This window comes from Haliotis asinina, chromosome 3 (genome assembly GCF_037392515.1).
Source record: "Haliotis asinina isolate JCU_RB_2024 chromosome 3, JCU_Hal_asi_v2, whole genome shotgun sequence".
NCBI lineage: Eukaryota > Metazoa > Mollusca > Gastropoda > Lepetellida > Haliotidae > Haliotis > Haliotis asinina.
The window spans coordinates 33,951,957-33,963,743 of record NC_090282.1 but is presented as its reverse complement, the minus strand read 5'-3'; the positions used below and the strand labels follow the sequence as shown (position 1 = coordinate 33,963,743).

Here is an 11,787-nt window from a genome sequence, read left to right as displayed (position 1 = left end):
GCTCTCTTTTACTTCATTTAATAATAACAATTTTGTTGTTTCAGCACATGTTACCTATTCAGATTTGTAGCTTTGATGCAATGTCATGCAACTGCAGGGCATTAGCCTTTATCGAATGCTAACAACACTTTTAGCATACGACCGTACAGATTCTCACGTTTACATTCCTTTCCAAAATGACAGACATGATTTTAGTTAAATTCGTCCCCCCAATAGTTTCGTTTCCTAGTGGAACATTTTAGCCTCAGTCAATTTATTCCTAGAATAATTTCACACTGGAATAAACATTGACAAATTACCACAAGTGCAAATTAAAAAATGGATCAAGTGCCGGATTAGTTAAAGTATAAGCATGTAGATGGGATTTGACTAAAATATTACAAACATTAGCATAACGTTATTTGGCATAAAATATGCTTATAATATGCTTATAAGGGATGACAGGCACACGCACATGCTTCTGTCGCAGCATTTATGTCATTTATAGGCATTTCTGACAACCATAAAAATATCAACGATGGGAACAGTACAAAGCTGGCAGCTGAAGTGCTGTTAACTAATAAAACATGTGCGACTTACACAATAATGGTGGGTGTTCTCGGGGAGGTATTGGGTCGAGGCTGCTTTCAGAGACGTTCACTCATATAGTGACGGAATATATGTCGCACCATTACCTTGGTTCATCCTTGAATCATCGAGAATCAGGCTGCATATTGGTTGAATGTAAAGGATTTGTTTCATGGCATCGTGACCACTGACAACGCTTACGGTTAGTTTACAGAGTCAGACGTCAAAACGACAGTTGTGAATCAGGGCGTCCATTTGTGCTTTGGATGTCAGGTGTGTGCCAACTCAACTTACGATCACGTTTACAAAACTCAGTTCAATGTTGTGAGAATTGGAAATTGGAGATTTCTTCTAGGACATGATCTGTTATCTATACGTATTGTCCCTGTTCCTGTATCGCTGAACACTATTTTTGGCCAGCAGGCATACATTGATACTTTCTTTTTCCAGATATTTTATATAAAAATTCAGATGTACGTATATTAACTAATGGACTTAGATTCCAAGTTAAACGTTTCTGGACTTGCCGCGGGAATTGTCCACATCTTGTTGCTTGCGCCCGGCTGTCTTTGACGGCGAACAATTCCGCATATAGCCCCTACTATGACAAGTAACAGGCAAACACCTCCTACGGAAGCTCCAATGATGACCCCCAGTCTCCCGCTGCTTGTGATGTCTTGCAATTCTGGAAATAGGTATTTACACGTACATGTCAAACATTCAACATATTTTGTGTTTCCACTGTAAAGGGTAAATAGTTACAGAGATACAGAGATACAGAGATACACGTTTTCCCCAGTTGAAAACGATCCGTCGTATGCAACTTGAAATGAATTGACTTCTATGTGTCTGATAGTGTCCTCGATATCAATAAACCGCTGTGCCTGGGGAAATATTTACACATTTTTGTCATGTGACTGGAGTAACAACATCATTGACAATAAGAAAATCAACAAATAATTTCAGTCCTTATGTAAGAAACTGATCACTTAAAACACTGAAACATATGAACGTTAATGTGTACACTGACTTTTAATACTCTCAGAAACATACATACCGAAGGCTCTCTTTTACTTCATTTAATAATAACAATTTTGTTGTTTCAGCACATGTTAACTGTTCAAATTTGTAGCTTTAATTACCTTTGATGCAATGTCATGCAATTGCAGGGCATTAGCCTTTATCGAATGCCAACAACACTTTTAGCATACGATCGTACAGATTCTCACGAAAACACTCAGTCTTGGATGCACGTCGGAGCTATTTCATATTCATGAATTAGGTTATGTAAGTGTAAAGCAACTGTGCACTTACTAGTATGATATTTGTACATAGCATATTCCATCCAGAAACCTTTGTCGACTGTATGGGAATTCGACTTGAATTTCAGTAACATCACAGAGCTTGAAGCCATTATACGTGGTTGACTGCTTCCACACCAGCGTCCAAGAGAGGGGGCACCGGAGTCTGCGCCTACAGGATTCGAATTACAATTACACAATAATGGTTTGGTCACTGATCCAGATGATTGGAATCACCCCAAACCTACTACAAGTACTCACAACTGACACAGCCACAGGCTACCCACACCTTCCTGACTAGGGATGATGACATGAGTGATAAAACGTGCCTTAGATAATATGGCATTTGGTCAGTGCTGAGAATGGTACACTGTATCCTCTGGAAAACCCATACTTTAATCGTTGATGTGTTTTAAAAGTACCCATAACTGTATTAAATACACAGGAAGCCACACCAAGTCAAGTGAATCTTGCTTTTTAAAATACCCACAAAAAAGAGTAATTATATCATCATCACTGCATCATCGTGACTCGTGACAGTAAAGTAAATAGATGTGAACATTAATCATACCATCAAACGCTTCCATGTAGTCTTTTTGACAACCACCGGATTTCTCCAGGCTTGAGAAGATAACTACGATACCAACGTAATAACCTTCATCTCCCTCAATCGTCCATGTTGACTCGACATTACTTGAATGAAGTAAGGCAAATTTGGTCATCGAATTCCTCACCAAACGCACATGTTTCAGAAGCAAACTTCACATGGATTATATGACTTCAAAAAAGTAGACATTATGGCTGTCGATGACAGTGATCAATACCCAATATATTTTATTAGTTTTCTCGTTTCTCTAATGAAGCCACACACTTAAACGATAACTATCATGTTATAACTTGGCATTGCGATTAGCATAGAATATTGCAGATTTAGTAGTCTTTTTGACCTCATTCGAGGGTACTGTACTAGACTGTATACCTCGGGTAATTAAAAGGATAATTCGGGGAAGTAATGGCTTGATAAGCTGTACTAGCTGCAAGACTCGTCGTCCGTGAAGCTGAAACATATAAGAAGATTAATTTTGCATGTTATCTGTAATCAGTATCTAGATGTATACTTGTATACTAAGCCATTCACTATGCAGAGATGCGTTTTTTAACTGAAAGGATTGATCCCCTTGAATTCAAGTCCCAAAATACTCAGATTATGATATTCCTGCTTGTTATCAACATCTTTCTGAAGATCTATTTTTTTCTGTATTCGCCATCCTTCATAATCTGACTGAACATATTGTTCAAAGTAGTACCAAACCTAACGTATTCACAAACTCATGGCATTGAACACTGACGTACCACTAAAGTGACCCGCCTTAAGAACCATCCTTAACATTCCTCTGTTAGATACGTTGAAGTGGAACCTGACGGTGATGACATTTCCGGAGCTGATGAAGTCGGTGTTGGAGTCCCCACACGACTTTCCATGGGTTGTCGAAGTACTGTTGTCGTAATTACCTAAATACAGGGAATCATAAGTAGAAGTGCAAACACCAACTTCGTTTACAGTTATAGGTGATATATGTTTCATTAGTCGCGTTTTCAAAAGTCACAGAGAGAGTACTTTCAATACTACTGAAACAAATCTGACTGATGACGAGTTAACATTGACTTTTAACTTCTTTCGTCTAAATTTCGAGTTAATGTGTAATTAAAGCTGAAGTACAAGTCAGATTCACTTGTCCATTGTCTTGTAGAAACTGACAATGAGTTAAGACTTACATCGGCAATATTTCAGCCATACCCCCGTGACTAAAAAAAGGTATAGATTCATGATGATTATGCATGAAATTAAATTATAAACACCTGTCAATGAAGGTCAGCAAAAAAATGATTATCACAGACATAAATTTAAAGCTAGTCATTTAAATCTAAAACAGCTTAATTATAAAAGACGATGCTATATGCATATATGAAAACGGGCTATAACTGAAGGTAGATCACCATACCAGGGACCATGGGGACTATCTGTGCTACCTGCATGGACCTTACCTGGATTTATATCGTCCCTTCATCTGTAGGCAAATTTAGCCTGCCTATTCAGGAATTGCTAGAATTACAATGATACTACGTTTAAGATGAGGTGATGATATTATTGCTGGGGACAAATTGTAAACTCTTTATGGCCAAAATCGCTGTACACGAAATATGTATCTTACCGTCGTAAATTTCCAGGTAACTGACGTTGCATGATGGAGGAAACAAGAACTTTATACGATCCACATCAACCTTTATGTTCGTATTTGTCGGGGCATGTATGGTCCAAAGGCAGTCTTGGGTAATTAATCTACAAAACATTCAGCAGTCCGTTGTTCAGTTACAATGCTAAACTGACAAATATATATCAGTCTTTCCCACTATTTCGGTTGTAATCGGTTGTAATCAAACGCCGAATTTAATCAAACGTCACGCATCACAAGTCAACGTGGCGTGACTGGATCTTGTATTGTTTTGGTTCAAATTGCATTCTAAGCAAACTTTATCAGATCACAATTTCCGTTCGCCTGGCTGTCACATTTTCTACTAACGGTGAGGCTAACACATCGTGGAAACTATGAGCTCTACAATATATATTATCACGTCATAGAATAGATGGAAATTAATTTTAAGGATCAATAATATCCCGAACATCACCTGACACGTGATGTGACTCATTAGTCCATCACATATTTTCAATGTCTGTAGAGGGTAGTCTTATGTAACAGATGTCATTATTTTTAAAGTGTCACGTAAACTCGACGTGTCAATATATTACAGTAGGTGAAAACTCTGCTGACTTTAGCTTTATACCCCTGTGATCAACATCACGGGCATCGATCTGCGCAGTTGGGAATCGATCCCATAAGTCACCACATGTTGAAGATCAATTCTAACCCGGATCTTCACGGGTGTCAAAACTCAAGCTCTATATAGTGAGCAATATTGTCACGCAATATCAGGTTCACCTTTACAATATGAGTTCATCATCATTAAAGGTATAAGAATAGAGTATTATTACATGTCTTTACCTTTCAAATGGCGCTGTCAGAGTTCTTTCCCTCTCCGTCGTGAGATCGACTGCACCTCCACAGCTCCACGGCTCTGAAAGGAATTAACAGTTCAGCTTCTAAGTGAATATTTACACCAATGCTATGACTCATATTATATGTGTAATTATGTCAAGTTTTAATTCTCAGAAAAAAATAACACACTCACCATTCGTCGCAAAATATTTCAGTTTGAGGCCAGTCATATTACGTGCATCGCGCGCTTTGAATCTAACTGTTATGTCAGGTCCAGTACTCTGCAGACTCGGCAATGTCTTGCCGCACCAAGAGAGGAGTAACGTATCAAACATCGAAGGCCCTGCAAAACATTCAGACAGTTGGAAAATGAAAATGAATTCTCGGTATAAAACAGTGAGTGAGCATGCTTTTCCACCGCTTTTAGCAATATTCCAGGAATATTACTGGGGGAAATGGGCTTCACACATTGTACCAATAAATGAATCGAACTCGGGTGACAAGCAAACGCTTCGACGCTTCTGTAGATACATGTGTTTAGTGACCCGTGAAGGTCCGGGGTAGAATAGGCCTTCAGCAACCCATGCTTGCCATACACGGCGACTATGCTTGTCGTAAGAGGCGACTAACGGGATCGGGTGGTCAGACTCGCTGACACATGTCATCGGTTCCCGGTTGTGCTGATTGATGCTCATGTTGTTGATCACTGGGTTGTCTGGTCCAGAATCGATTATTTACAGACCGCCACCATATAGCTGGAATATTGCTGAGTGTGGCGTAAAACTAAACTCGCTCACTCACATGTGTTTAGTGGCACACGTTTCTTTTGGTGAACTGTTATGACAACAAATAACACGCATGGTCATGTACCGTCATGAATTATATTTGACAATGGGGCACCCATGTCCTGCTTTATTTGGATTTATGGTTTCTTCATATAAATCTCAGGGTCTGAGAAAGTTGTAGCTACTTGGAACCTATTTGAGTTACGTGGCTGTTATGGGAAGGTAGAGGAAATGTTCACATTGTTCTAGAAAGTCCGTGTATCAAACTAATGAGGACAACCGGTACCTACCATCGTAAAGAAAGCCGCGATTCTGTCCGCAATATATATGTATAAGAGGATGAGTTGGAATATCTGAGTCAATTACGTCAATCTGAACCGTCATGTTTGGGTCTGAGGCCTTTATTATCCAGATACAGTCGGCGTTGCTGCAACAAAGATCGAGTAAACGAACCACTGTCTTGCAGGTTCATATTTAATGGCAGCACAAAGTACCTAGTAAGATTTCAGATGTATGTTTGGGTTTACTTTGTTAAGACTCAAAAGATCGGCTGTGGTGCTGATAAAACACGAATCAGGAAAATCACAGATTCATAGCATTCTGGTACGCATGGAAAACTAAGCTTTTAATGCATCCCGGATAATGGAAATGTGCGACAACATGCGTTATAGTAAGCATCTATATAGCTCGTGCTCTATCTAGATATAACATGGTACATTTTGGAAAAGCATTGCATGAGGTTGTAAAGAGAGTGCAAAATGATGGCCAACGAAAAAGACACTTATCCAGAGGTTATGCGCAGAATATGCAAGTGTTGTGCACAAAATTAATATAGCCACAGTTAGGTTCGAATAGTTGTGGTGTGTCAAAGCAAAATTTGGTTTGCAGAAAAACTGGAGTAATACATTAAAATGAAAGGGTAACGAAATCTGAACTTACATTGGAGTACGCACGGGGTATCCTGGGGAACTGATAAATTCTGGATTTGTGGTTGCCGTGAGATATCTGGGTCCACAATTCTCTGATTGGTAAGGTACCACTGAGACAATAATACAAGCACATATCATGTGAATTACGTATATCGTTGTAATCGGAAAAATGAGAAAAGTTCTCAACTTGAAAACGGACGGTACATTAACATTTGGAACTTACGGTTATTGTTCTTTCAACACTGACAACAAATAGAAGCCATAGAAACTGATGCATGTGAAAGAAAATGCGCCCCTACGCCCCTGGTGTTAGGGAATATATTAAAATAGGAGATAAGTGTTAAGTGCTGGCGTTGTGACATCTGAATATTGTACATGTTGCCCAAAACATAGCCCGTCAACATTGACAGAATCGCCCTAAGCATCATATTTGACCTCTTTTGCACATCAGTTTATCGGCTGAAGCGTGCCATTTTATGGTGATACTTCTGAAGTTACCTTCTCTGTTACTATGAGAAACAACAACTTGGAAGCCTGTCCCGTTGGTATTGCTATTGGACTTGAATACCAGTTTCATGCTTCTTCCATTTGAGTAGTAGGGACCGACCGGAGACACTGATGAATTTCCACAAAACTGGCCAATAGGACGGTAACTTCCATTATATCCTAGGAACGACAGACTCACATTCACATAACATCAACCTACCCAGTGAAAGTTACGAGGAACAAAACTATAATATATAGGAGAAATATATAGACAGTAATGGAGAAACAGACAAAATATTGACACATAGGAATATTTCATCTATCACGGTGTTCTGGCGAAACAGATTCCATGTCGAAGCTTTCAAGAATGGATCAATAATAAGCAATGATGACACTAGGTATCAGTCAACATTGAGGCACAGAAACAAAAGTAACCAATGTGAAAGGTCACGCTGTGACCCTTGTAATGTACCACCTTTTTTCAGTGGATGTGATATATGCATCCACGGCGACCTACACATAAGAGATGCGTTAAAAACATCTTGCCACATCCCCAATTAGGGTCTATTATTTTGGTGTGTACAACCAGTGTCCCGTTTCCAAAAGCAAAAACATCGCTGCTCTTGTCCTAAGTATATATGAGTGAGTGAGTGAATATTCACCGTCACATCGGCAATATTTCAGACATATCGTAACGATAACAATCAGTTATCATGAATACTTTTATAAATTGAAAACAAACCTCAGGCGAAGAACAGTAAAATACTGGAGTATCACAGAGAATGTAAAACTAACAGGTAATCATAAAACAATATTATCATAGAGAATAATACAAAATAATTGCTATAGATCACCAACAACTTGGGATCATGAGGAGTTACAGTACATTTGCTTCCTGCATTGGCCCTAACGGCATTTACACTATCCAACCATCTGTTAGCAATTTTGACAAATCCAGCCAGACATTAAATTGACACATATGATCTATTAAAAGGTGGAGGGTTTAAATTTACTGTGAATGTTGGTACTTACGTATCTTCTAAGGAGGAGAACACTTTTACAGTATTTAACCCCCCTTGAGGATACAGCGACTAACAACTTGAGTTACTAAAATGGAGAAGAAGAAGAAAGAAGACGGGAAGGAGATATATTCTCCAACACAATACCGGCAGCAGAAATACATGGTCCAATTCTCAGCCCTAGAAGTGGGAGAAGTCAAGGTTTCTTACTGTATAACTCCTCCTAGAGGGATCGAAGACACACTTAAATGCAGGGTTAGATTCGTCAGAGTATAGGTTTGTAGTATATTGTGAAGATATGTTTACATGTCTATGTGTAAGAGATGGATCATTTGCCTCGACGTAGAGACTGTCAGCAGAAGTTCTTAAAGATCCAAGTCGTGGACCTTGGTGATGGATATAATCTAATAGTGAATGGTTGCTTTTACACGATCCATCATATACAATGGAGTCATGATCAAGTTTGATCAATTGTCCGAGTGTCTTCAGGTTTTTAGCCCCGAGAGATTTAATGACGTCTAGTGGCGGTAAAAAATAAGACCCAGAAACTTGATCTCATTTACAACTTTGATAGATGTGCAGATTAGTAAATCTATGTTCAAGTTCATGATACTGTTTTGTCTTTTTTTAATGCAGTTTCCATCCAGTTTTTGGGGGGTAAAGGGAGTTAATTGATCTAGGGTTTCTGCAAATGGCAATGCACTGAAAAACAGCGTCACCCAAAAAGTGTATGGATACATTCAAAGGTTTTGATGAATCGGTTTTCAAATTGCGACCGTTTTATGCTGACTGTACGGTCGGAAATTTATAGCACTGACCAATCAGAACACGTGCTACATATTTAGTTGAATTAGAATATCGAGTTATGTCATCCTTTGCGCTACGAGTGCTTGGTGAAAAGAGCCCAGACGTTCAATGGGCTGGGTTAAGTGTACGACACATCCTGATCAACCATGAATAACTAGTTATAATACAATCATGTCAGGTCCTAAAACCTACAAACATGTACACAGTTTGTAACGTTAATGATCACGTACCTCCAAAAAGGCTTACAGAGTCATTATCACACTGTGGGTAGTCTCCCTCTATATCTGCGTTAATGACATCAAGTCTCAAGTTCGGGAAGATCCTCAGGTCAAATATGAATATGACACATTTCAGGTCACTGAAGCAATATATAGAAAACTCAAGAGCAGTAACAGTGTGAAATCACACATGCACAAATTAGTGAAAATGCCAGGATTTGCGTAACCGAAGCATACACGTACGTAGTCTTGCTTGAAATCATAATTCATAATACCATTGTATTATTTTCAAAACGGGAAACTGTCTGTGCTTCAAATAATACTGTCTGAACATTAATATATGCTTTTGAAAACAACAATACACTGTTTGGTCATTCATGTGATGATTTTGGATAAATTCGTTGACATGTACCACATTTATCCCAACCCGTTTCCTTTTACTCAAGAAATATGAAATGAACACCGAATCTGCATGGAAGAATTCCTCAATCTCGCTTCAATATACCTGTCATAAGGATCAGGGAATCCAGGTGACTGGATGTAAACAGGATCGTTAATTATGTAATACGTCCGGTTACAGTCGCTTTCTGTAACAAAGACATCATGATGTCAACATCAGATCTCCTCATTTGAGGACGCAAAAACGAACCTGACAGATGTCAAAATTAACATCTGTATAAAAGTTGGTTTAAGAATAAGGCAACGTGGATTTGAAAAAAAAAACCACCCAGGTTTTCGTTGAAAGAATACTAGCGCGTATGTGGATTCGAACTCAATAGTTGATAAAAGTGTGCTTTTCTCAGTAACACAACCGTTTTACCTATGGTGTAAGAAAAGGATTACTTTTGGCTTTTGAACTTTTACGCAAATTCATTTACATTTCAGGGCGAAAGCTACGTTGCTTCTACAGTGTATCTACGGAATAGTTGTTGTAGGTTGGATAGCTTAAATATGGCTACAACATCTGATTTAACGTACCTGGTATTGCTGTATACTTCAACTGTACACCCTCACTGGTCAAGCTCTCAAACACCACTGACAGTGTGTTGCCCGAGCTGTAGTATGTACGATCCACGGTTGAACATAATTCACCAGGAAACGGAGCACCTAAAGTATAATGAGTTGGTTATGCATTTGCATGCAGTGTCGATACAATTACAAAAAAAAACAAAAATAAAATCTGAAAGTATATCCAATCTCGGTTGTCCAACGAATTAAAAATAAATATCCATATAACGTGATACAGGGATCTGACCAAATGTAAACAGTTTTGATTTTTTAAAAAAATATCATCACCATATAAAATACCAGTCTATTCCAGACCGCATTACCTTCTGTTGTATTTCCGTCATAAACACGAACGACATCATGATGGCACTCAGAGGAAATTTCCCCATAGGCGTCTTCCCTTGAGAATATATTGGTCACTTTGACAGCATCATTCTCGTTTTGCGCTTTTATAATCCACGTGCACTTTTGATTACTGAAACAAAAGTATGAGCATCACAGGTGCGGCGAGTAGATAAGAAACTCATTAGAATAATTACGTAGCAACGTATTATTGAATGTGGTATAACGAGGATAAACAAATATGAGTAAAACAGAAGGTTGCAAACATGCCTACTGCCTGAAGATGTCATCTTTGATCAAATGAATTTTGTCTTTTAGATAAATTGTGTCTTGACGTTTGAGTAGAGTTTCAATAATAACTAATACACAACTGAAATGGTCGTAATACAAATGCGTTTGACTTACGAATAAAAGGAGTTGGTCAAACTAAGCGATGTGAAGTTTCCTTCCTGTGATGTTGCCGTTAAGTTCCCATCACATCCTGCAATGTTCATTGATGTGATTCTAAATATCACTGGAATACGAGGCCAGTGGAACGTGGAAGTTCGTGATTTATAGTAACGAACATTGAGACTTTTGTTACAGCATATATCTGCATTCGCCCTTAGTAGATTTATCATCGAATGTACAATGTATTTGTGAATTTATCCCTAAAATAAGGGAGAAGTTAAACAATATGCTGTAAGCACTCGATGGTTCATGACCTCGAGGTCTATGTCTGCTCGTGGTATACTTACTTTCAGCGTCAGTAATGTTCAGCAGAAAACCTATTTCACGAGTTGTTGGACCGGCAAGAAACTCTACATACATGGTCGGTCCGTTGCTTATGATACTGCCTATTGTTGGTTCATTTTCACACAGCCACAGCAGCCTCTTACTTGAATCATCTGGTCCTTGTCATGAAAATAAAATTGCAGTTTGGCCAACTAACAGCCGCCACTATATATTTAGTAATAAATAGCGTCGGTGAGCTAACATATGTAAAATGACATGGCCTAAGAAGACGAAATAAATCACCAGAGTTAGTATTCGATTATGTGCATAAAAAATGTGTCCCTCGTCTCTACAAAAATGCATTTCTGCGTTTTAGCGTAATCGACAAAGAATATGACAATTTGTTCTGACAGAGTCAATCTATTGGACGGTAAATACTGGGGCGTCTGTTCAGTATTCAAACTAATGGGAGCTTCTATCATGAAATTGCGTCACCATTCTTCCCGTGTTTTGTTGTCAACAGATGTGCTTGAGGTAAATGGGTATGTATCGTTA

General features: G+C 38.6%; 1 protein-coding gene across 1 annotated transcript; it reads right to left on the bottom strand.

Annotated features, from left to right (window-relative positions):
• Positions 1 to 248: 248 nt before the first annotated feature.
• On the bottom strand, positions 249 to 11,328 carry LOC137278837 (bone morphogenetic protein 1-like). Its single transcript, XM_067811345.1, has 17 exons — positions 11,256 to 11,328; positions 10,924 to 10,999; positions 10,500 to 10,651; positions 10,147 to 10,275; positions 9,674 to 9,755; positions 9,181 to 9,308; positions 7,137 to 7,304; positions 6,649 to 6,748; positions 6,000 to 6,136; positions 4,931 to 5,003; positions 4,082 to 4,209; positions 3,222 to 3,380; positions 2,848 to 2,926; positions 2,440 to 2,561; positions 1,882 to 2,040; positions 1,200 to 1,252; positions 249 to 275 (listed from the first exon to the last, which is right to left on the bottom strand). The coding sequence occupies exons 1-17, from the start codon at positions 11,326 to 11,328 to the stop codon at positions 249 to 251; spliced, it is 1,845 nt and encodes a 614-aa protein (XP_067667446.1).
• Between the last annotated feature and the right edge of the window lie 459 nt (positions 11,329 to 11,787).